Raw genomic sequence first — 26,278 nt, 5'->3', positions numbered from 1 at the left:
GCTGAGATGGGAGGATCACGTAAGCCCAGGAGGTCAAGTGAGCTGTGATCATACCACTGTACTCTAGCCTGGGCAACAGAGCAAGACCCTGTCTCAAAAAATAAAAAAAAAAGTTCTTTTTTTGTCTGGATGACAAATAAAACGTGCCAGAGCACATTTTATTTTTCCATTTATCGGCTGGTGGGCAGTGGTTTCCACCTTTTGTCCACCATGAATAATGCTCCTGTGAACGTTTGAATGCAAGGTTTTGTTTGAACACCTGTTTTGAATTATTTGGGTATATGTGTAGGGGTAGAATTGCTGGGTCGTATGGTAGTGTTAGGTTTGACTTACTGAGGAACCGTTAAACTGTTTTCAGCAGCGGCTGCGCCGTTCTGCGTCCCCACTGGCAGTGTGTGAAGGTTCTGACTTCACCTCCTCACCAGTGCTTCTTTTCCACTTAAAAAATATTCAGCCAGGCGCAGTGGCTCACACCTTTAATCTCAGCACTTTGGGAGGCCGAGGCGGGCAGATCACCTGAGGTCAGGAGTTCAAGACCAGCCTGGCCAACATGATTTTTAGTCTCTACTAAAAATACAAAAATTAGCTGAATGTGGTGACGTGTGCTTGTAATCCCAGCTACTCAGGAGGCTGAGGCAGGAGAATCGCTTGAACCCAGAAGGTGGAGGTTGCAGTGAGCCGAGATTGCACCACTGCACTCCAGCCTGGGCAACAAGAGCAAAACTCCATCCAAAATAAAAATAAAAATAAATTAAAAATTATATTAAAAAAGGGCTAGGCGCAGTGGGTCATGCCTGTAATCCCAACACTTTGGGAGGCCGAGGCAAACAGATCACCTCAGGTCAGGAGTTCGAGACCAGCCTGGCCAACATGGTGAAACCCTGTCTCTACTAAAAATACAAAAATTAGCTAGGTGTGGTGGCGGGTACTTGTAATCCCAGCTACTCGTGAGGCTGAGACAGGAGAATCACTTGAACCTGGGATGCAGAGGTTGCAGTGAGCCGAGATCATGCCACTGCACTCCAGCCTGGGCAACAAAGAGTGAAACTCCATCTCAAAAAATAAAAAATTATTAAAAATTTATCACAGCCAGCCTAGTGGGTGTCCCATGTGGCTTTGTCTTGCATTTCCCTGATAACTAGGATACTGAGCATCTTGTCCCAGGCTTGCCACACCTCAGCACTTTGAGATACGTAGCACAGTCCCCATTTGCGAATGAGAAATGAGGTTTAGGGAACAGCAACTTGTACCGTGTCATGCAGTGAGCAGGGGGTCTCCGGGCAGTCTGACTCCATAGCCGACCAAGCTCCAATCCTTGCCACTCCTAGTGTTGTGGGTGGAGCCCAGGGTGTTCCCACATTTTTCAGATGAGAACACCAAAGCTCAAAGCAGGAGCATTTTGTCCACATTGGATACACGATGTCTGTGGTTTGGTCCTGAAGTCACTTTATATCTTGGTCGTCCAGACTGGAGTAGGACGGGGGTTTCTGGGGAATGGGGAGGGCATCTAAGGTAAAAGGAAGGAATTCCAGATTCTCTCTACTGTCCTTGGGAAGTTAGAAGAATCAGAGGGTCTGGCAAAGTCAGACAAAGCAAGAAGAGAAATGCAGTCAAGAGGAAGTGGAGCTGTGCAGGAACAAGGGGGTCGCAGGAGCTTACCCCCAGGCCCTGCACTTGCTGGGGCCTTCATGTCACAATGACGTAAGCACTGCGTGTTGATTTCCCACTTTAATAATCTGTCTGTAAGCCAGGCGCAGTGGCTTACGCCTGTAATCCCAGCATTTTGGGAGGCCGAGGCGGGTGAGTCACCTGAGGTCAGGAGTTTGAGAGCAGCCTGACCAATATGGTGAAACCCTGTCTCTGCTAAAAATACAAAAATTAGCCGGACCTGGTGGCGTGCGCCTGTAGTGCCAGCTACTCGGGAGGCTGAGACAGGAGAATTGCTTGAACCTGGGAGGCGGAGGTTGCAGTGAGAGCCGAGATTGCGCCATTGCACTCCAGCCTGGGCAACAAGAGCGAAACTCCGTCTCAAAAAAAAAAGTGACCTCTGGCCAGGTGGAGCAGCTCACACCCGTAATCCCAGCACTTTGGAAGGCCGAGATGGGCAGATTGCTTTAGCTCAGGAGTTCAAGACCAGCCTGAAACTCCAGCTCTACAACAGTAAAATAAGATTTAAGAGATAATAGTGACCTTTTGGTAGATTGAAACCTGGAGTGCTTTCTTTTTCTAAATGCGGATTCTTTTCTTCGTTGTGTTTGTGTACTGTGCGAATGTCCCTTCCCCAGCCCTGTCATTGTGAGTGGAAGAAGGGGCAAGGATTCCCCTGCTACTGGGAGCCCTACCTCTCATGCTGCGTGTCCTTGGAGAAGCCTGCACTTCCTCATTGTACGCCAGGGCTGGGTCCCTCCTTGGCATGGTTCTGTGCTGCTGGGATGGGGCCAGCCCCTCAGGCATTTTCTGAGTATCACACACAGGTGTGTGCATTCATGGCCTTTGCGTGTCTTCCTGTTGTGGAGGCAAAACGCGAAGAACCCTACATGATTTTGGGACCAGGACTCCGTTACCTGCTGTTCATTCCTCACCAGAGCAGCTAGGAGTGGGTGGAGAGGTCGGACTTCCAGGCACAGTCGCAGGGGCTGTTCTAATCGTGTCCCTGCCAGCCTGCTCATCAGGACCACCTGTTGGGGGGCTGTTACCATGATCCCATACTTGGGCCCTGGGCCATCTGATTCTGACGTAATTGCTCCAGGTTGGGGTCAAGCCTTTGTTTTATGTTTTGTTGTTTCCTCTGTGACGTTAGCCACTGGGCTAGTCTGAGCCCCTCAGTTACAGGTGGAAAAACTGAGGCCCATGGGGGTGCAAGGACTTGCCTGGGACCCAGAGCCCCTTGGGGCAGAGCTGGGGTGGGGCCTGGCTTTGGGTCCCAGAGCTGCCGGTCCCCTTCCCGCTCTCCTGGCAGCTTTCTTTTGAGACGAGGTCTCAGAATCTTCACACACTGCCGGTGGGGATGCAGAACGGCGCAGCCGCTGTTGAAAACAGTTTAACAGTTCCTCAGTAAGTCAAACCTAACACTACCATACGATTCTCCTGCCTCAGCCTCCCGAGCAGCTGCCATGCCCAGCTCATTTTTTTTTTGTATTTTTAGTAGAGCTGGGGTTTCACCATGTTGGCTAGGCTGATCTCGAACTCCTGGCCTCAAATGATCCGCCTGCCTTGGCTCCCCAAAATGCTAGGATTACCGGCGGGGTTACACTGCACCCGGCCCTAGCAGCTTTGTCCTGTGCCATCCAACAACAGATGACCGAAGTCTTTGCTTCTTAACATGCATTCCATCAGCCTTACAGTTTTGCCACCTGCAAAACAGAGGACTTGTTGCTTTTCTGGTAAGCTGGAAATGTAATCTGGCTGCACAGGCCCATGGACGCTTGCCTTTAATGGCCTCGTGTCTCTTTCATCCAGTCCTGAGAGGTAGAGGACTTGGATGTTGCACCTAACCCAACCTTCCTGTTTACATTCCGCAGGCTCATCGATCATCAGGACCACGTCCTATTCCACGCGTCTGTATGCTTCCATTGGTTCAGGCGTTTTTACCTTGATAGTATTTTTTCCTCTGTGGCTTTTGCGGTGGTTGCTTTTAATCAGCATTGACTCCTCAAGGAAAATATTTAGCTGTTACATCTCAAGAGGAGACAGGGTGGAAAGCACCTGAGACCTGCAGGCTCAGACTTAGAACCAGAAGTGCCCTCAGAGTTCATCGGGCCCTGACCCAGCGGGAAATGAGTTCGTAGAGAAGCGGGAGAACCTTGCCCCAGGTCCCGCAGCTGCCCACACAAACTCTGTGTGGTGGGTGTGATCTGGAGACCCACCCAATCCCTATTCCGCACGCAGTGCTGCATGTTGGGGCAGGCATTGCTAATTGATCCCAGGACTCCTTGCAGAGCACGCCCTGGTCCAAGACCCACACCCTGGTTCTCTAGGCAGCCGCTGCCTGTCAGCTGCACTGGTTTGGGAGAGGACACCTGCTTACCTGCTATGTTCCAAATTGTGCTGTTCATACCAGCACAGGTGGGGGATGCGGTGGGAAAGGGATCCTCAGCTGGCCCCATCACTGCTCTGTCAGCTGGGGATATGGGATCATAGTGAAAACCTCATGGCTGGGCACGGTGGCTCACGCCTGGAATTCCAGCACTTTGGGAAGCTGAGGAGGATGGATCATTTGAGGTTAGGAGTTCGAGACCAGCCTGGCCAACATGGTGAAACCCTCGTCTCTACTAAAAATACAAAAATTTGCCAGGCGTGGTGGCAGGCACCTGTAATCCCAGCTACTTGGGAGGCTGAGGCAGGAGAATCGCTTGAACCCAGGGGGTGGAGGTTGCAGTGAGCTGAGATCTCGCCACTGCACTCCAGCCTGGGCGACAGAGCAAGACTCTGTCTCAAAATCTCAAAAGAAATGAAAACGTCATTTATCCAGTACCTCTGGAGAGCCGCGATACCTGGCGTTTTACGGTACCTGGCAAGGTGCAGGTGAAGTTGAGGCTCCTGGGTGTTGAACCCGTTTTGTTTGGGGCAGCTCAGGCCCGAGGCAGGGTCAGGATTGGCTCTCCTTGGTGTGGCCCTGGCCCATCCAGACCTGTATCTCTGCCATCCTGCAGGCGATCAATGTCGATGAGACGAAGAGGCAGACCCTCCTGGAGGACAAGCTCCTACACATTTTCGGGTTCACCCTGCTGGGGGACTTCATCTACTGGACTGACTGGCAGTGCCACAGCATCAAGCGAGTGCACAAGGTCAAGGCCAACCGGGATGTCATCATTGACCAGCTGCCCGACCTGATGGGGCTCAAAGCTGTGAACGTGGACAAGGTCGTTGGTGAGTCCAGCGGGGCGGGCCCCAAGCCATGGCTCAGCTGCAGACTTGCATGAGGAAGAATTAAGTGACGGGTCCAAACCTGGGCATAAGTGTTGAGCGGGGGTGCCCCGCCTTGGGGAAGGGCAGGATGGGAAAGGTGACAATATCTGGCTAAGGATAGATGGGAAGGGACCAAGGGTGCTGATTAGGGAATCGTTATGGACTAGGAATATCAGTAACGATGGTTAGAAAGTGGCTAACATTTGTTGAGCACCTGCTATGTGCCTGGGCCCGGCTGGGAGCCTTCATGCCCAGAGTGACCCCATCTGCAAATGCAGTTCTTTGCCTCACTCAAACTGGGGAGTGGGAGGCAGAGCCACACAACTCACAGGTGCCGAGCTCAAGACTCACTCCTGGGTCTGCCTGGGCTGGGCTGTGCTGCTTGCTGCCCCTGTGGCCAAACACACGCGCACCTTTCACTTGAAAGTCAGGATCCGCAGAACGTTCCCCGAGGAGGTCGTTGTTTGGCACTATGATTTGTCTCTTCCTGAAAAGGTGATAGAGTTACACTGGAGAGAGCAGCATCCAGGTGTGACAGAGATGGGCCTGGGGCTTGTGGGCAGGGGCTCTGTGTCCGGCTGGGGCCCGGGGTCCTGCGCTGCACCTGTGTGTCAGAAGCACTCAGTAAATCTTCGCTAATGAAGGATGAGAGGATAGAGGACGTGATGCTTGCTATTGCATTGCCTGCAATCCTGGATGAGATGCCCAGGTTGGCTTTGCTCCCCGTCAGGTGGATGTGATGTTAGCTGTGATGTTAGATCCCTGGCTTTAAAATACAAGGGAGATGGAAATTGAGGGAGCAGGTTGGGGCAGAAAGGACAGCCCCGCAGAGGCCTGGAGCTGAGGCAGTGCGGGCGACCCCAGGAGCAGTGAGTGCTTCCGTCATGGCCTTCATTGCACCCTGTGGTCCTCATGCAGGGGATGGAATCCACGAATTTAGTTTTCTCAGCCTCCTTTAAAAACGCATTCATGCCAGGGACAGTGGCTCACACCTGAAATCCCACCACTTTGGGAGGCCGAGGCAGGCAGATCACTTGAGGTCAGGAGTTTGAGACCAGCCTAGCCAACATGGTGAAACCCCATGTCTACTAAAAGTACAAAAAAAAAGAAATTAGCCAGATGTGGTGTCACACACCTGTAATCCCAGCTATTTGGGAGGTTGAGGCAGGAGAATCACTTGAACCCAAGAGGCAGAGGTAGTGAGCCAGTATTGTGCCACTCCATCTGGGTATTGCCCTCCATCTGGGCAATAGAGTGAGACCCTGTCTCAAAAAAAAAAAAAAATGCATTAATGCCAGGAGCAGTGGCTCACGCCTGAAATCCCAGCACTTTGGAAGGCTGAGGCAGGAGGATCACTTGAGCCCAGCAATTTGAGAGTGTCTCTCCTGGGCAACATAGAGAGACCTCATTTCTACCAAAAAAATAAAAATTACAAAAAATTAGCCGGGCATAGTGGCATGTGCCTGTGGTCCCACCTACTCAGGAGGCTGAGGTGGCAGGATCCCTGAGCCTGGAGGCAGAGATTGCAGTGAGCGGAGATCAGGCCACTGCACTCCAGCCTGGGTGACAGATTGAGACCCTGTCTCAAAACAAAACAAAACAAAAAAAAAAACATTCACTATCCACCATGGAAGGTGAGACTGACCCACTGTGAGTGATTGTTCAAAGAACAAAAAATAATCCCCAGAGATAAGACAAAAGGGTGCATCCATGGGGCTGTGATTTAAAGCTGAGAAATTGGGCTTCTTTCCCCTCCCCTCTCACCCCATGGTTTACTAAAGGAGATGAACAAAAGGATTCTTTTTTTGGCTTAAATATTTAACACAAATTAAAGCCAGTTTTAACAGCACTTTGGTTGATGAGTGAGATTAACAGACTGGCCAAAAATAAACAAACACTCTCTGTACTGTGTGAAAAAGAGGCAGCTTTGGCCATGCTGGGTGAAAGTGAGTTTTGAAGGTTGCTGGGAATGTCTGTGAATCGGAAGAAGGGCCTAGGTGGGAGTCTCAGGAGCTGAGACCCCAAGGGGTGACTTACCCAGTCCCTGCCCCAAAGGCGTTACTGTGTTCTTCCTGGGTCGGAGCACAGGCCAGGAGGCTGGACCACCAGGCTGGCACTCTCGCCGAGCTGCTCCCTGACTTCCTGACCATGATCCCTTCAGCAGCCTCTCTGCACTTTAGTTTCTTTGAATGAAAAATGAGGATGAGAATAGCTCCTAACCCCAAGGTGGATGGAGTGAGTTCGGACAGGTGATTCCCTGGGATCAGTGTCTGGGGCCTGACAAGGTCCAGTCAGAGCCCGCACTGCTGTTACTGATACTGACCCTTGGCCGTACCAGGGGAGAACTTGCTTGCCATTGCCAGGCGTTCTCCCACCACGCCCAGCTACTGTCCGTTTTGACGTGTGGCTGGAATAAAGCTGTGCACGTTGCAGCTTTTGGCACATCCTGGCTTTGAGGTAAAAGGTACATGTGTGTTTGAGGGTTGAGCCTGGCCATGGGAATGATAATCACAGCCCAACCCAGCCATGAGGTCGAATCCGACCTGGGGGCGAGTCCTGAGCTTGGCACCCCTGAGCTGTGTGGTTCATGGTGGCATTCATTGTGTGGCTTGGCTGCACCCCTTTCCCTGCTGGGCTTTTGGTGTTTAGATCAGAGCCTGTGTGTTCGCTTCCAGGAACCAACCCGCGTGCAGACAGGAATGGGGGTGCAGCCACCTTTGCTTCTTCACGCCCCACGCAACCCGGTTTGGCTGCCCCATCTGGGGCCTGGAACTGCTGAGTGACATGAAGACGTGCATTGTGCCCAAGGCCTTCTTGGTCTTCACCAGCAGAGCCGCCATCCTGCTCTCGGTGTCAAGGAGGCCTCAGCCCTGGACTTTGATGTGTCCAGCAACCAAATCTACTGGACAGATGTCAGCCTGAAGGTAGCGTGGGCCCGAACGTGCACATGTGCAGCCTATATGGGAAAACCTTGCCTCTGTACCTGCCTCAAAGGTTTCAGACATTTTTCTTAAAGCACTATAATATTTATTGTAACTCAATTCAAGCTAATTAAATATGAGCAAGCCTATTTAAAAAAAAGATAAATAGATGATTATAATGAGCAAATCCAGTAGACACACACGAGGGCTTTTGTGAAATGCTTGTGTGAATGCGAAATGTTTGTTGTCCCTTGAGCTTGACTTCAGACACCCCACCCGCTCTCTTTCCAGTGCCCGTTTGCTTAGCATTCTTTTATAATGCAAATGTAAGCATCCAGGACAAATACAGGAAGACCTTTTTTTTTTTTTTGAGACGGAGTCTTGCTCTGTCGTCCAGGGTGGAGTGTGCAGTAGCATGATCTCGGCTCACTGCAACCTCCGTCTCCCAGGTTAAAGCGATTCTCCTGCCTCAGCCTCCTAAGTAGCTGGGTTTACAGGCACATGCAACCACACCCAGCTAGTTTTTTTGTATTTTTAGTAGAGACAGGGTTTCACCATGTTGGCCAGGCTGGTCTTGAACTGTTGACCTCAGGTGATCCACCCGCCTCGGCCTCACAAAGTGCTGGGATTACAGGCGTGAGCCACCATGCCCAGCCTAGAAAGACTTTTTGCCTTATAAAGAAGGGTTTAGGACCAGGAAAAAGTTGAATCTATGAATAGACCAATAACAGGTTCTGAAATTGTGGCAATAATCAATAGCTTACCAACCAAAAAGAGTCCAGGACCTGATGGATTCACAGCCGAATTCTACCAGAGGTACAAGGAGGAACTGGTACCATTCCTTCTGAAACTATTCCAATCGATAGAAAAAGAGGGAATCCTCCCTAAGACATTTTATGAAGCCAGCATCGTCCTGATACCAAAGCCTGGCAGAGACATAACCAAAAAAGAGAATTTCAGACCAGTATCCTTGATGAACATTGATGCAAAAATCCTCAATAAAATACTGGCAAACCGAATCCAGCAGCACATCAAAAAGCTTATCCACCATAATCAAGTGGGCTTCATCCCTGGGATGCAAGGCTGGTTCAACATATGCAAATCAATAAATGTAATCCAGCATATAAACAGAACCAAAGACAAAAACCACATGATTATCTCAATAGATGCAGAAAAGGCCTTTGACAAAATTCAACAACCTTTCATGCTAAAAACTCTCAATAAATTAGGTATTGATGGGACGTATCTCAAATAATAAGAGCTATCTATGACAAACCCACAGCCAATATCATACTGAATGGGCAAAAACTGGAAGCATTCCCTCTGAAAACTGGCACAAGACAGGGATGCCCTCTCTCACCACTCCTATTCAACATAGTGTTGGAAGTTCTGGCCAGAGCAATCAGGCAGGAGAAGGAAATAAAGGGTATTCAATTAGGAAAAGAGGAAGTCAAATTGTCCCTGTTTGCAGATGACATGATTGTATATCTAGAAAACCCCATTGTCTCAGCCCAAAATCTCCTTAAGCTGATTAGCAACTTCAGCAAAATCTCAGGATACAAAATCAATGTACAAAAATCACAAGCATTCTTGTACACCAATCACAGACAAACAGAGCCAAATCATGAGTGAACTCCCATTCACAATTGCTTCAAAGAGAATAAAATACCTAGGAATCCAACTTACAAGGGATGTGAAGGACCTCTTCAAGGAGAACTACAAACCACTGCTCAATGAAAGAAAAGAGGATACAAACAAATGGAAGAACATTCCATGCTCATGGGTTGGAAGAAGCAATATGAAAATGGCCATACTGCCCAAGGTAATTTATAGATTCAATGCCATCCCCATCAAGCCACCAATGACTTTCTTCACAGAATTGGAAAAAACTACTTTAAAGTTCATATGGAACCAAAAAAGAGCCCACATTGCCAAGTCAATCCTAAGCCAAAAGAAAAAAGCTGGAGGCATCACACTACCTGACTTCAAACTATACTACAAGGCTACAGTAACCAAAACAGCATGGTACTGGTACCACAACAGAGACATAGATCAATGGAACAGAACAGAGCCCTCAGAAATGATGCCGCATATCTACAACTATCTGATCTTTGACAAACCTGACAAAAACAAGAAATGGGGAAAGGATTCCCTATTTAATAAATGGTGCTGGGAAAACTGGCTAGCCATATGTAGAAAGCTGAAACTGGATCCCTTCCTTACACCTTATACAAAAATTAATTCAAGATGGATTAAAGACTTAAATGCTAGACCTAAAACCAAGAAAACCTAGGCAATACCATTCAGGACATAGGCATGGGCAAGGACCATGTCTAAGACACCAAAAGCAATGGCAACAAAAGCCAAAATTGACAAATGGGATCTAATTAAACTAAAGAGCTTCTGCACAGCAAAATAAACTACCATCAGGTGAACAGGCAACCTACAGAATGGGAGAAAATTTTTGCAACCTACTCATCTGACAAAGGGCTAATATCCAGAATCTACAATGAACTCAAATTTACAAGAAAAAAACAACCCCATCAAAAAGTGGGCAAAGGACATGAACAGACACTTCTCAAAAGAAGACATTTATTCAGCCAAAAAACACATGAAGAAATGCTCATCATCACTGGCCATCAGAGAAATGCAAATCAAAACCACAGTGAGATACCATCTCACACCAGTTAGAATGGCCATCATTAAAAAATCAGGAAACAGGCCGGGCGCGATGGCTCACGCTTGTAATCTCAGCACTTTGGGAGGCCGAGGCGGGTGGATCACGAGGTCAGGAGATCGAGACCACGGTGAAACCCCGTCTCTACTAAAAATACAAAAAATTAGCCGGGCGTGGTGGCGGGCGCCTGTAGTCCCAGCTACTCGGAGAGGCTGAGGCAGGAGAATGGCGTGAACCCAAGAGGTGGAGCTTGCAGTGAGCCGAGATTGCACCACTGCATTCCAGCCTGGGCGACAGAGCAAGACTCTGTCTCAAAAAAAAAAAAAAAAAAAAAAAAAAAATCAGGAAACAACAGGTGCTGCAGAGGATGTGGAGAAATAGGAACACTTTTACACTGTTGGTGGGACTGTAAACTAGTTCAACCATTGTGGAAGTCAGTGTGGCGATTCCTCAGGGATCTAGAACTAGAAATACCATTTGACCCAGTCATCCCATTACTGGGTATATACCCAAAGGACTATAAATCATGCTGCTATAAAGACACATGCACACGTATGTTTATTGCGGCACTATTCACAATAGCAAAGAGTTGGAACCAACCCAAATGTCCAACAACGATAGACTGGATTAAGAAAATGTGGCACATATACACCATGGAATACTATGCAGCCATAAAAAATGTTGAGTTCATGTCCTTTGTAGGGACGTGGATGAAACTGGAAAACATCATTCTCAGTAAACTATTGCAAGGACAAAAAACCAAACACCGCATGTTCTCACTCATAGGTGGGAATTGAACAATGAGAATTCATGGACACAGGAAGGGGAACATCACACTCCGGGGACTGTTGTGGGGTGGGGGGAGTGGGGAGGGACAGCATTAGGAGATATACCTAATGCTAAATGACGAGTTAATGGGTGCAGGAAATCAACATGGCACATGGATACATATGTAACAAACCTGCACATTGTGCACATGTACCCTAAAACCTAAAGTATAATAATAAAAAAAAATAAAAAGGAAGGGTTTAGGGGCGTGCTGCGGGCTCGGGGAGCCGCGGCCGAGTACAATGCCGGGCGTGGGGAGCCAGGCAGCCCCGGGGCTGAGGCGGCCATGGGACTGAGGTGAGCGATGGGGCTGAAGGGAGTCACCGTGGCGCTGAAGCCAGCGGTGCAGCTGTCAGGGGCGGCAGCGCTGAGGAGGAGGCGGTGGGGCCGAAGTGAGGAGCGTGGCAGCCTCCAGCCTGCACCCAGCACCCTCCCAGTCTTGGGCGCCCTGGCGCCCGGGTCGGGGGAAAGTCCCGCCCCTGGGAGGAGGGGGCGGGGTGGGGGGGTTCCCGGCGGCCACCAGGAGGAGGCAGAGGCGATGGCGGCAGGGCTTGGGGCTGCACTGTCCCTGCCACCGTGCCTGCGACAGTGACCCAGCCACTCCTAGAGCACAGTCCCCGAAGGATGATAATGAAGATAATTCAAATGATGGGACCCAGCCATCCAAAAGGAGGCGAATGGGCTCAGGAGGTAGTTGTAGTACTTGTGAAACTTCAAGTCAAGATCTTGGCTTTAGTTACTGCCCAGCAGAAAGTTTGATAGAGTACAAATGGCCACCTGATGAAATAGGAGAATACTATATGCTTCAATAACAAGTCAGTGACTATTTGGGTGTGACCTCCTTTAAAAAGAAATATCCAGATTTAGAGTGACAAGATTTGTCTCACAAGGAGAAACCCTACCTGAGAGAGCTAAATGTCATTACTGAAACTCAGTGCACGCTAGTTTAACAGCATTGCGCAGTGATGAAGTGACTGATTTAATGATAAAAGAATATCCAGCCAAACATGCTGAGTATTCTGTTATTCTACAAGAAAATGAATGTCAGCAAATTACAGACCATTATAAAGAGTATTCCCAAATGCAACAACAGAATACTCAGAAAGTTGAAGCCAGTAAAGTGCCTGAGGGTATTAAGAAAGCTGCCAAAAAAGCAGCTGAATTTAACAGCAACTTAAACTGGGACCGCATGGAAGAAAGAAGAGCTTATTTTGACTTGCAGACACGTTATCCAGGTGCCTCAAGGGAATTACAAAGTTTTACCAACAGAGCGAACAATGGTTAGTTCTTACCCAGTGGGTCTTATTCCCCAACAGTTCGACAGTTCGAGGAATATTATAAAAGGTACTCACCAGATGAGCTGTGGTATCTGTCATGAAACACAGCCCTGTACGAGCCCCCTCTGGATCCTGAGCTCCCTGCTGTAGATAGTGACAGTGATTCAGATAACGGCGAAGATGGTCGAGGTGACGAAAAACGGAAAAATAAAGGCACTTTGGACAGCTCCACTGGCAATGTATCTGAAGGGGAAAGCCCTCCTGACAGCCAGGAGGACTCTTTCCAGGAAAGAAATCAAAAGACAAGAAGAGAGACTGTTATCAGCCCCCTGTACAGATGAGGAAACTGAGGCCCACTGAAGGGAATCAAATTTCCCAAGGTCAAGGGCTGCTGAGGGCTGAGCTTGGGCGGGACCCCTTTTCTGTCTGACCCTGTGGTTGGGGCTCCCACAGCAGAGGCTCCACTTGAAGAACATGCTGTGGGCTCCTGCAGAACTTTGCCAGCTGCCCTCCTTCTAGCCGTTCAGGGGAGGGGTGGCCGTCGGGCTCTGTATCCCTGACTCGGCCTTACTCTGCTCTGAGGCCTCTTCTCTGCATCCCTGAAATGGGGTCAGAGCTGGGGAATGGTAAAGGGAGGTCATCCCACCTGAGCACATCTGGTGCCCGGCAGAGGGCAGTGCTCCATATAGGCGCCCTCCATACAAGTGTGTTCCATACAGGTGTGCTCTGTACAGGTGTGCTCCAATGTGAGCTTGGGCAGGCCCCTTCCTCTCCTGATCTCGGTTTCCCCATTTGTCAGATGGGAGGCCCTGGGCTGAAAGGGCACCCCTGAGCTGCCTCTGCCTGACTCTTTGGGATTTAACTGCTCTGGGCCTGTTATCCTACCTGTGAAATGGGACCATGATCCTGGCGGTGGGCCCCACAGAATCCCTGAGTGGCTCAGCCGGATAACACATCTCCCGTATTTTATAAATGGTACAGGGACAATAAGGTCACTCAATAGCGTTTCAACACAGGACGCAGCTGCCTTTAGGAGTTGCAGATCTGGCCAGATCTGAGGCATTCAGGGCCTTTATTCTTGGCCTTGCTCCCTCTGGGCCCTGTTCCTGCCCCTCTGCAGGGCTCTGGGGCTTAGGACATGTCAGCCTGCTGCCCCAGCCCAGCATGTGTGTTCACAGCCCTGGTCTACCATCCACCCCAGAGAACTCCTGTGCACCCTGCAGCGCCCTGCCCTGGACCTGCCTCCTTGCATCCTCGGCTCATTTAGTCTTCTTTACCAGGTGGCCACTGCCTGTGTCCCATTCAGGGCCCAGACCCCCTTCCTCCTTTTTCCCCTGCCCCCATGAAGGCCTGGCCTAGTGCAGGGCCCAGCCATGTGGCAGAATGGAAGGAATTTTTGGGTGATGAGCAGGGTGGCGGGGCAGGTGGCATGGCAGACAGGTTCTAGGGTCTCAGATGATCCTTCAGGTTGCTTCTGTGGGGGCCTGTGTGCACCTGCCATATCCCTGTTGAGAGAAGAGGAGCTAAGGTCACTCCTGTGCCTTTGCTCACACCCATCTTCCAGCATGCCCTTCCTCCCTCTGCCCTCCAGCCCTGGTTCAAGTTCCCAGGCCTGTCTGAGGTTGCCACTGCCCCCAGGCCACCTTTGCTGACATGGAATCCCCAGTATCCCCTGCCCCTTGTTTTCTTCACAGAGGGTCTCATCTGCAGCCTGAGCTCTGGACGGGGCAGGGACAAGTACTCCCAGGGGACCCAGTGCCACAGCCCCCTTCTCCCATGGTGCATGAGCAGGCACACTTTCAGGTCTCACCTGGGGCTGGGCTAGGCTGATCCTGCCTTGCCCGGACATCAGGAGCTGAGGGTCTATATAGGTCAGGCACCAGGAGGCCTCAGGGGGCTTGTGGAAGTATGGGGGTGTGTATGCATGGACAGATACATGGATGGACGAACTGATGGAAAAATGGATGAGTAACTGTCCAGTCTGAAGTCCTGTCCACGGAGGAAGGACCCAGGAAAGCCTCTTGGGGGCAGCTGTGCTTCCAGGTTCCTTGTCACTACCCAAGACCTTAGGGTCCCAGGTCAGCAATTGGAAGGGTCCCCATTTCTCTTTCCCTCCCTGTAACTAGCCCAGTCCCCCTGAAATGTCCAAGGTCTGGAGGAAGCGGGGGTGTGTGACCTGCAGGGACCCACTTCCAGCTTTGGCCAATCCTGCCCACCCTGGGTCCCTCTGAGCTCTGAGTGTCTGGCTGTGCCCCACAGTTGGCCACAGCTCTGCACCCAGCATTTTGAACAGTTCGTGCGGAGCCCTGAGGAGTGGGCAGGGTCTGCATGAACAGAAGCTTCTGGAGCAGAAGATGCTGCTTCTGATCCTTGACTGACTGTGATCTTGAGACCCTGTCTCAAGCTCAGGTCTGGGCACAGAGCTTGGGCACCTCGGTGCTGGGACATAGGCCCATTTCCCAGCTGGGCTGGCAGAGGCTGCATTAACTGAACCCTCCCCTATCCCTATGTCCCCATCACCAGCAGCCTCCCCTCTGAAAACCATTTGGCAATTTCTAATAAACATACGTTTATGCATATCAAGCAAACCCTACTCCTGGGTTTTTATCCAAATGGAATGAAAACTTCTTATGATTAAACAAAAATTTGAATGCAAATATTGATACTGGTTTTATTCACCACTGGCAAGAAGCAGAAACATCTGGTTTGACCCACCACACCACACACGCGCACACACACACACACACACACACACACATACACATACATGTAGAAACAACCCAATTGTCATTCAGCTGGTGAATGGCTAAACAAATTGTGATACCTTCATAAATGGAATCAGGCTCAGCAATAATAGGGGAACAAACTTTTTTTTTTTTTTTTTTTTTTTTTTTTTTTTTTTTTGAGACAGAGTCTTGCTCTGTCGCCCAGGCTGGAGTGCAGTGGCGCAGTCTCGGCTCACTGCAAGCTCCGCCTCCCGGGTTCATGCCATTCTCCTGCCTCAGCCTCTTCGAGTAGCTGGGACTACAGGCACCCACCACCACACCTGGCTAATTTTTTGTATTTTTAGTAGAGACGGGGTTTCATTGTGGTCTTGATCTCCTGACCTCGTCATCCACCCGCCTCGGCCTCCCAAAGTGCTGGGATTACAAGCGTGAGCCACCGCGCCCGGCCGGGAACAAACTTGATCCATAAGGCAACTGGGATGAATTACAACATTGTTACACTGAACTCAGGAAGCCAGGCTCAGAAGGTTACATATTTAGACTCCTCCTCAGCATTAAAAAGGAACAAACTACGTTGCAATTGAGCCACCTGGAGGAACACCCAGAAAACTATGCTGAGTGGGAGAAAGCCAGTCCCAGAGGTCACATACTGTATGGTTCCATGTGCAGAACATTCTTGAAATAACAAAATTATACAAGTGGAGACCAAGTTAGTAGTTGCCAGGGTCTAAGGAGGGGTTTGGGACAGTGGGAAGTGAGTGTTTCTGTGAAAGGGCAACATGAGGGATGTTTGGGAGGGAACCATTCTGTTCTTGTTGTATCAATGTCAATATGCTGGCTGTGAACCGTTACTGTAGCTGCAAGGTGCTACCCTTGAGGGAACTGGCTGGAGTACCTGGGATCCCTCTGTATTGTTCCTTACAACTGCATGAGAAGTTACAATAATCTCAAAAAGTTTAATTTAAAAAATGGTCACATTGAGAGGTGACAGCGTGCTGGCAGCCCTCGCTCACTCTCGGTGCCTCCTTGGCCTTGGCGCCCACTCTGGTCACGCTTAAGGAGCCCTTCAGCCCACTGCTGCACTGTGGGAGCTGCTCTCTGGGCTGGCCAAGGCTGAAGCCATCTCCCTCTGCTTGCAGGGAGGTGTGGAGGGAGAGGCGCAGGCGGGAGCCAGGGCTGTTCGCAGTGCTCACGGGCCAGTGTGAGTTCTGGGTGGGCGCAGGCTCATCGGGTCCTGCACTTGGAGTGGCAGTGAGGGGCTTAGCACCCAGGCCAGCAGCTGTGGAGGGTGCATTGGGTCCCCTAGCACTGCCGGCCCACCCACGCCGCACTCAAATTCTTGCCAGGCCTTAGCCACCTCCCTGCGGGGCAGGGCTCGGGACCTGCAGCCCGCCATGCCCGAGGTGTCCCCCCAGCCCCATGGGCTCCCTTGCAGTTCGAGCCTCCCCGATGGGTGCCACCCCCTGCTCTGCGGCACCCGGTCCCATCGACTGCCCAAGGGCTGAGAGGTGCAGGCACGCGCGCAGGACTGGCGGGCAGCTCTGCCCCTGTGGCCCTGGTGTGGGATCCACTAGGTGAAGCCAGCTGGACTCCTGAATCTGGTGGGGGCTTGGAGAACTTTTATGTCTAGCCGGAGGATTGTATATGCACCAATCAGCACTCTGTGTCTAGCTAATCTGGTGGGGACTTGGAGAACTTTTATGTCTAGCTAAAGGATTATAAATGCACCAATCAGTGCTCTATGTCTAGCTCAAGTTTGTAAACGCATAATCAGTGCTCGGTGTCTAGCTCATCTAGTGCGGACTTGGAGAACTTTTGTGTCTAGCTAAAGGTTTGTAAATGCACCAATCAGCACCCTGTCAAAACGGACCAATCAGCTCTCTATAAAATGGACCAATCAGCAGGATGTGAGTGGGGCCAGATAAGGGAATAAAAGCAGGCTGCCCCAGCCAGCAGTGGCAACCCACTGGGGTACCCTTCCACACTATGGAAGCTTTGTTCTTTCACTCTTTGCAATGAATCTTGCTGCTGCTCACTCTTTGGCTCCGCACTGCCTTTATGAGCTGTAACACTCACTGTGAAGGTCTGCAGCTTCACTCCTGAAGCCAGCAAGACAACGAACCCACCAGAAGGAAGAAACTGAACACGTCCGAGCATCAGAAGGAACAAACTCCAGACACACCATCTTTAAGAACACTCGCCACGGGAGCTGCGGCTTCATTCTTGAAGTCAGTGAGACCAAGAACCCACCAATTCAGACACAACATCCTTTACGTTTGCATTTCTATGATACTATGTAAAAAGCAAAAGCAGAGCGTCAGAAAGAGATCAATGGTTGCCATGGTTGGGGTATAGAAAGGGCTTGACTATAAAAGGAATGTAAGGGCTGAGAGCAGTGGCTCACCCCTGTAATCCCAGCACTGTGGGAGGCTGAGGCAGGTGGGTCACTTGGGGCCAGGAATTTGAGACCAGCCTGGCCAACATGGCGAAACCCTATCTCTACTAAAAATACAAAAATAACCCAGGTGTGGTGACACACACCTGTAATTCCAGCTACTGTAGAGGCTGAGGCAAGAGAATCGCTTCAACCCAGGAGGTGGAGTTTGCAGTGAGCCGAGATTGCACCTCTGCACACCAGCCTGGTTGACAGAGTGAGACTGTGTTTCTAAAAAAGGGGTGCTTAGAGAAATTTGGGGGTGGTGGTGGAAATATTCTGTATTTCAATTGTGATAGTTACATGAGTCAATAATTTTTAGAAAATTATACTAGGTTTTATCTACACCAAAAAGAGTAAACTTTACTGTAAATAAAAATAGAAATGTTTGAAATGTTTAAATGTTTTAAGATGTTTATTATGGGAAGTGGAGCCAAGATGGCCGAATAGGAACAGCCCCAGTCTACAGCTCCCAGTGTGAGTGACGCAGAAGACAAATGATTTCTGCATTTCCAACTGAGGTACCGGGTTCATCTCACTGGATTGTCGGACAGCAGGTGCAGCACACCGAGTGTGAGCCACAGCAGGGCGAGGCATCGCCTCACCCGGGAAGCACATGGGGTCAAGGAATTCCCTTTCCTAGCCAAGGAAAGGGGTGACAGACGGCACCTGGAAAATCGGGTCACTTCCACCCTAATACTGCACTTTTCCAAAGGTCTTAGCAAACGGCACACCAGGAGATTGTATCCCGTGCCTGGCTTGAGGGTCCTATGCCCACGGAGCCTTGCTCATTGCTAGCACAGCAGTCTGAGATCAAACTGCAAGGGGACAGCGAGGCTGGGGCAGGGGTGCCCACCATTGCGGAGTCTTGAGTAGGTAAATGAAGCAGCCAGGAAGCTTGAACTGGGTGGAGCCCACTGCAGCTCAAGGAGGCCTGCCTGCCTCTGTAGACTCCACCTCTGGCGGCAGGGCATAGCCAAACAAAAGGCAGCGGAAACCTCTGCAGACTTAAATGTCCCTGTCTGACAGCTTTGAAGAGAGTAGTGGTTCTCCCAGCGTACAGCTGGAGATCTGAGAATGGACAGACTGCCTCCTCAAGTGGGTCCCTGATCCCTGAGTAGCCTAACTGGGAGGCACCCCCCAGTAGGGGCAGACTGACACCTCACACGGCCGGATACTCCTCTGAGACAAAACTTCCAGAGGAACGATCAGGCAGCAACATTTCCTGTTCACCAATATCCGCTGTTCTGCAGCCTCCGCTGCTGATATCCAGGCAAACAGGTTCTGGAGTGGACCTCCAGCAAACTCCAACAGACCTGCAGCTGAGCGTCCTGACTGTTAGAAGGAAAACTAACAAAACAGAAAGGACATCCACACGAAAACCCTATCTGTACGTCACCATGATCAAAGACCAAAGGTAGATTAAACCACAAAGATGGGGAAAAAACAGCAGAAAAACGGAAAATTCTAAAAATCAGAGCACCTCTCCTCTTCCAAAGGAATGCAGCTCCTCACCAGCAACAGAACAAAGCTGGATGGAGAATGACTTTGGCGAGTTGAGAGAAGGCTTCAGACGATCAAACTACTCCGAGCTAAAGGAGGAAGTTCGAACCCATGGCAAAGAAGTTAAAAACCTTGAAAAAAGATTAGATGAATGGCTAACTAGAATAACTAATGCAGAGAAGTCCTTAAAGGACCTGATGGAGCTGAAAACCACGGCATGAGAACTTTGTGACGAATGCACAAGCCTCAGTAGCCAATTCGATCAACTGGTAGAAAGGGTATCAGTGATGGAAGATCAAATGAATGAAAGGAAGCGAGAAGAGAAGTTTAGAGAATAAAGAACACAATGAAATAAGAAAAAAAGAATAAAAAGAAACGAATAAAGCCTTCAAGAAATTCGGGACTATGTGAAAAGACCAAATCTACGTCTGATTGGTGTACCTGATAGTGACGGTGAGAATGGAACCAAGTTGGAAAACACTCTGCAGGATATTATCCAGGAGAACTTCCCCAATCTAGCAAGGCAGGCCAACACTCAGATTCAGGAAATACAGAGAACACCACAAAAATACTCCTGGAGAAGAGCAACTCCAAGACACATAATTGTCAGATTCACCAAAGTTGAAATGAAGGAAAAAATGTTAAGGGCAGCCAAAGAGAAAGGTTGGGTTACCCACAAAGGGAAGCCCATCAGACTAATCTGATGGGCTTCTGATCCTCGGCAGAAACTCTACAAGCCAGAAGAGAGTGGGGGCCAATATTCAACATTCTTAAAGGATTTTCAACCCAGAATTTCATATCCAGCCAAACTAAGCTTCATAAGTGAAGGAGAAATAAAATACTTTACAGACAAGCAAATGCTGAGAGATTTTGTCACCACCAGGCCTGCCCTAAAAGAGCTCCTGAAGGAAGCACTAAAAATGGAAAGGAACAACCGGTACCAGCCACTGCAAAGTCATGCCAAATTGTAAAGACCATCGAGGCTAGGAAGAAACTGCATCAAGTAACGAGCAAAATAACCAGCTAACATCATAATGACAGGATTAAATTCACACATAATATTAACCTTAAATGTAAATGGGCTAAGTGCTCCAATTAAAAGACACAGACTGGCAAATTGGATAGAGTGAAGACCCATCAGTGTGCTGTATTCAGGAAACCCATCTCACATGCAGAGACACACATAGGCTCAAAATAAAGGGATGGAGGAAGATCTACCAAGCAAATGGAAAACAAAAAAAGGCAGGGGTTGCAATCCTAGTCTCAGATAAAACAGACTTTAAACCAACAAAGATCAAAAGAGACAAAGAAGGCCATTACATAATGGTAAAGGGATCAATTCAACAAGAAGAGCTAACTACCCTAAATATATATGTACCCAATACAGGAGCACCCAGATTCATAAAGCAAGTCCTTAGAGACCTACAAAGAGACTTAAACTCCTACACAATAATAATGGGAGACTTTAACACCCCACTGTCAACTTTAACACCCCACTGTCAACATTAGACAGATCAATGAGACAGAAAGTTAACAAGGATATCCAGGAATTGAACTCAGCTCTGCACAAAGTGGACCTAATAGACCTCTACAGAACTCTCCACCCAAATCAACAGAATATACACTCTTTTCAGCACCACACCACACCTATTCCAAAATTGACCACATAGTTGGAAATAAAGCACTCCTCAGCAAATGTAAAAGAATAGAAATTATAACAAACTGTCTCTCAGACCACAGTGCAATCAAACTAGAACTCAGCATTAAGAAACTCACTCAAAAGCGCTCAACTACATGGAAATTGAACAACCTGCTCCTGAATGACTACTGGGTACATAACGAAATGAAGGCAGAAAGAAAGATGTTCTTTGAAACCAACGAGAACAAAGACCCAACATACGAGAATCTCGGACACATTCAAAGCAGTATGTAGAGGGAAATTTATAGCACTAAATGCCCACAAGAGAAAGCAGGAAAGATCTAAAATTGACACCCTAACATCACAATTAAAAGAACTAGAGAAGCAAGAGCAAACACGTTCAAAAGCTAGCAGAAGGCAAGAAATAACTAAGATCAGAGCAGAACTGAAGGAAATAGAGACACAAAAAACCCTTCAAAAAATCAATGAATCCAGGAGCTGGTTTTTTGAAAAGATCAACAAAATTGATAGACCGCTAGCAAGATTAATAAAGAAGAAAAGTGAGGAGAATCAAATAGACACAATAAAAAATGATAAAGGGGATATCACCACCGATCCCACAGAAATACAAACTACCATCAGAGAATACTATAAACACCTCTATGCAAATTAACTAGAAAATCTAGAAGAAATGGATAAATTCCTCGACACATATACCCTCCCAAGACTAAACCAGGAAGAAGCTGAATCTCTGAATAGACCACTAACAGGCTCTGAAATTGAGGCAATAATTAATAGCTTGCCAACCAAAAAAAGTCCAGGACCAGATGGATTCACAGCTGAATTCTACCAGAGGTACAAGGAGGAGCTGGCACCATTCCCTTCTGAAACTATTCCAATCGATAGAAAAAGAGAGAATCCTCCCTAACTCATTTTATGAGGCCAGCATCATCCTGATACCAAAGCCTGGCAGAAACACAACAAAAAAGGAGAATTTTCGACCAATATCCATGATGAACATTGATGCAAAAATCCTCAATAAAATACTGGCAAACCGAATCCAGCAGCACATCAAAAAGCTTATCCACCATGATCAAGTGGGCTTCATCCCTGGGATGCAAGGCTAGTTCAACATACGCAAATCAATAAACGTAATCCAGCATATAAACAAGCCAACGACAAAACCATATGATTATCTCAATAGATGCAGAAAAGGCCTTTGGCAAAATTCAACAACCCTTCATGCTAAAAACTCTCAATAAATTAGGTATTGATGGGACGTATCTCAAATAATAAGAGCTAACTATGACAAACCCACAGCCAATATCATACTGAATGGGCAAAAACTGGAAGCATTCCCTCTGAAAACTGGCACAAGACAGGGATGCCCTCTCTCACCACTCCTATTCAACATAGTGCTGGAAGTTCTGGCCAGGGCAATCAGGCAGGAGAAGGAAATAAAGGGTATTCAATTAGGAAAAGAGGAAGTCAAATTGTCCCTGTTTGCAGATGACATGATTGTATATCTAGAAAACCCCATTGTCTCAGCCCAAAATCTCCTTAAGCTGATAGGCAACTTCAGCAAAGTCTCAGGATACAAAATCAATGTGCAAAAATCACAAGCATTCTTATACACCAATAACAGACAAACAGCCAAATCATGAGTGAACTCCCATTCACAATTGCTTCAAAGAGAATAAAATACCTAGGAATCCAACTTACAAGGGATGTGAAGGACCTCTTCAAGGAGAACTACAAACCACTGCTCAATGAAAGAAAAGAGGATACAAACAAATGGAAGAACATTCCATGCTCATGGGTAGGAAGAATCAGTATCATGAAAATGGCCATACTGCCCAAGGTAATTTATAGATTCAATGCCATCCCCATCAAGCTACCAATGACTTTCTTCACAGAATTGGAAAAAACTAAAGTTCATATGGAACCAAAAAAGAGCCCGCATCACCAAGTCAATCCTAAGCCAAAAGAACAAAGCTGGAGGCATCACGCTACCTGACTTCAAACAATACTACAAGGCTACAGTAACCAAAACAGCATGGTACTGGTACCAAAACAGAGATATAGACCAATGGAACAGAACAGAGCCCTCAGAAATGATGCCGCATATCTACAACCATCTAATCTTTGACAAACCTGACAAAAACAAGAAATGGGGAAATGATTCCCTATTTAATAAATGGTGCTGGGAAAACTGGCTAGCCGTATGTAGAAAGCTGAAACTGGATCCCTTTCTTACACCTTATACAAAAATTAATTCAAGATGGATTAAAGACTTAAATGTTAGACCTGAAACCATAAAAACCCTAGAAGAAAACCTAGGCAATACCATTCAGGACATAGGCATGGGCAGGGAGTACATGTCTAAAACACTAAAAGCAATGGCAACAAAAGCCAAAATTGACAAATGGGATCTAATTAAACTAAAGAGCTTCTGCACAGCAAAAGAAACTACCATCAGAGTGAACAGGCAACCTACAAGATGGGAGAAAAATTTTGCAATCTACTTATCTGACAAAGGGCTAATATCCAGAATCTACAATGAACTCAAATTTACAAGAGAAAAACAACCCCATCAACAAGTGGGTGGAGGATATGAACAGACACTTCTCAAAAGAAGACATTTATTCAGCCAAAAGACACATGAAAAATCCTCATCATCACTGGCCATCAGAGAAATGCAAATCAAAACCACAATGAAATACCATCTCACACCAGTTAGAATGGCCATCATTAAAAAGTCAGGAAACAACAGGTGCTGGAGAGAATGTGGAGAAATAGGAACACTTTTACACTGTTAGTGGACTGTAAACTAGTTGAACCATTGTGGAAGTCAGTGTGGTGATTCCTCAGGGATCTAGAACTAGAAATACCATTTGACCCAGCCATCCCATTACTGGGTATACCCAAAAGATTATAAAACATGCTGCTATAAAGACACATGCACACATATGTTTATTGCGGCACTATTCACAATAGCAAAGACTTGGAACCAACCCAAATGTCCAACAGTGATAGACTGGATTAAGAAAATGTGGCACATATACACCACGGAATACTATGCGGCCATAAAAAGTGATGAGTTCATTTCCTTTTTAGGGACATGGATGAAGCTGGAAACCATCATTCTCAGCAAACTATCACAAGGACAAAAAACCAAACACCACATGTTCTCACTCATAGGTGGGAACTGAACAATGAGAACACATGGACACAGGAAGGGGAACATCACACACCCGGGCCTGTTGTGGGGTGGGGGGAGTGGGGAGGGATAGCATTAGGAGATATACCTAATGCTAAATGACGAGTTAATGGGTACAGCACACCAACATGGCACATGTATACATATGTAACTAACCTCCACGTTGTGCACATGTACCCTAAAACTTAAAGTATAATTAAAAAAAAAAAAAAAAAAAGAAAATCTCACTGTTACTGTTTTTTAGCTCCCTGAGGCCATTCTTTGGGTTTGGACTGGTGAGTTTGTTTCTGACATCAGAAAACCAACATTTCCTTAGAAGACAAAGAAAGGTGGTCTTACCTGGACATCATCATCATCATCACAGTCATCATCTTCACTTCATGGTAGATATACTAAACTCAGGTTGTCCTCAAGAGAAGCTGGAAGGACACAGAGGAAAGATCAGTGCCCTGGTTGTTTGTGACTGTGAGTCACTCAAGGAGCTTTCCTGGATGCGGTGTAAGGAGGTGGTTGATTAAATAGCATGGACTGAGCTGATGCTGGTCTATTCCCCTGGGTGGAAGAGGGATGGCAGAGGAGGGGAGCAGGAAAGACATGAAACATAGGGGCCTTGGCCTTGTACTAGAGGCATCACGCAGCAACACAAAACAGTCAACCCCAAATGGAACTAAAGCACACACTAAGGGTCAGTGGAAGAGTGCCTTCCTCCCTCTCAAATGTTTTGAAACTCTTCTAAACAAACAGCATTTTCTTAACATATTCAAGATCATGTCAGTACACTAGAATCCAATTATGCTGGTACTACATGTACTGTCTCTTTTAAAGGATTTATTACTTAATTAAAAGCCTATTTTATTGGTAAAATGGATCAATTTTACCCAATTTATTCTATTAATCACACATTCTTTTCCATAAAGATCATTTAAAAATTAAATATTAAAATGCTACAATTAAAATAGTCATGAGTTCCTCTTTGTAAGTCTTCTTCTGGAACCAGAGTGTGTGCAGAAAACCTATTGGGCCCCTGTGATGAGGGGCTTCAGCACCTCTGTGTCACTCTCCCTGAGGAGATTCCCTAAAGATCAGGCTTCATTCAAACAGGCTAAGCTCACAGAGCCTGCTCTGCCTACACCAGTGAAGCTGAGAGATGTGACTCTCAACACTTTCTGCTATGAGGATAAGTTTCCAGGTTCAAATACACATGATCTACTGAACTGAGGAAATGTATACCAATAGAAATGAACACATTCATGAAAAATTGTCCATGAGGTACAGGGGTGATTTTTTGGTTAACTAGCTTACATAAAAACTTTTTTATTTGATGCCTATTCATTAATGCAAAATATTGGTATACGAAATCACAAATTTGGCCAGGTGCAGTGGCTCATGCCTGTTATTCCAGCACCTTGGGAGGCCGAGGCGAGCAGATCACGAGGTGAGCAGATCACGAGGTCAAGACACTGAGACCATCCTGGCCAACATGGTAAAACCACATGTCTACTAAAAAAAAAATTAGCTGGGTGTGGTGAAATACACCTGTAGTCTCAGCTACTCAGAAGGCTAAGGCAGGAGAATCACTTGAAACTGGGAGGCCGAGGTTGCAGTGAATGGAGAGCAGATCACTGCACCCCACTATGGTGACAGTGAGACTCCATGGCCAAAAAAAAAAAAAAAAAAAATCACAAATTTTTATCAGTCATGATAAATCTAACTTATTAGCCGTCAACCTAGATTCTACAAAGTAAAGAAGGTACAAAGAAGTTGAAAGGCATACCGTATTCATGGATAGGAAGACTAAACATGATTAACACACAATACTACACAAATGATCTACTGACTAACAACTGCTATCAAACTGGCAACAGCCATCTGTGCAGAAATGGCAAAGATAATCCTAAGACTTTAATGAACTTTTATGTAGCTCAAATAACCATGTTAACATTGAAAAATAGTGTTGGAGGGCATACATTCATGAGATTGAAATCTACAAAAAAAAAAAAGAGAAATTCAGACAGCATGCTTCCAGCGTGGGGGCACTCATAAGTATCACAGGTATAGAATAGAGAGCCCAGAATTAAATGCACATATACAGAGTCAGCTGATCTTCAACAAAGGTGCCAAGAATACACAAGGGGGAAAGGAAAG

General features: G+C 47.5%; 1 protein-coding gene and 1 pseudogene across 1 annotated transcript in view; both read left to right on the top strand.

Moving 5' to 3' along the window:
- The window catches only part of LRP5L (LDL receptor related protein 5 like), a 52,549-nt gene extending 44,518 nt beyond the window's left edge, over positions 1–8,031 (top strand). Inside the window, exons 4-5 of the mRNA XM_030815995.1 lie at positions 4,653–4,869; positions 7,584–8,031. Coding sequence (XP_030671855.1) covers positions 4,653–4,869; positions 7,584–7,687 — 321 coding nt within the window. The 3' untranslated portion in view covers positions 7,688–8,031. The remainder of the gene's footprint in view (positions 1–4,652; positions 4,870–7,583) is intronic.
- Positions 8,032–11,538: 3,507 nt separating this feature from the next.
- On the top strand, positions 11,539–13,113 carry LOC100581776 (annotated as a pseudogene).
- Positions 13,114–26,278: the final 13,165 nt, after the last annotated feature.

Source organism: Nomascus leucogenys, chromosome 7b, assembly GCF_006542625.1.
Source record: "Nomascus leucogenys isolate Asia chromosome 7b, Asia_NLE_v1, whole genome shotgun sequence".
NCBI classification, from domain to species: Eukaryota; Metazoa; Chordata; class Mammalia; order Primates; family Hylobatidae; genus Nomascus; species Nomascus leucogenys.
This window is presented reverse-complemented; position numbering and strand designations above follow the sequence as displayed.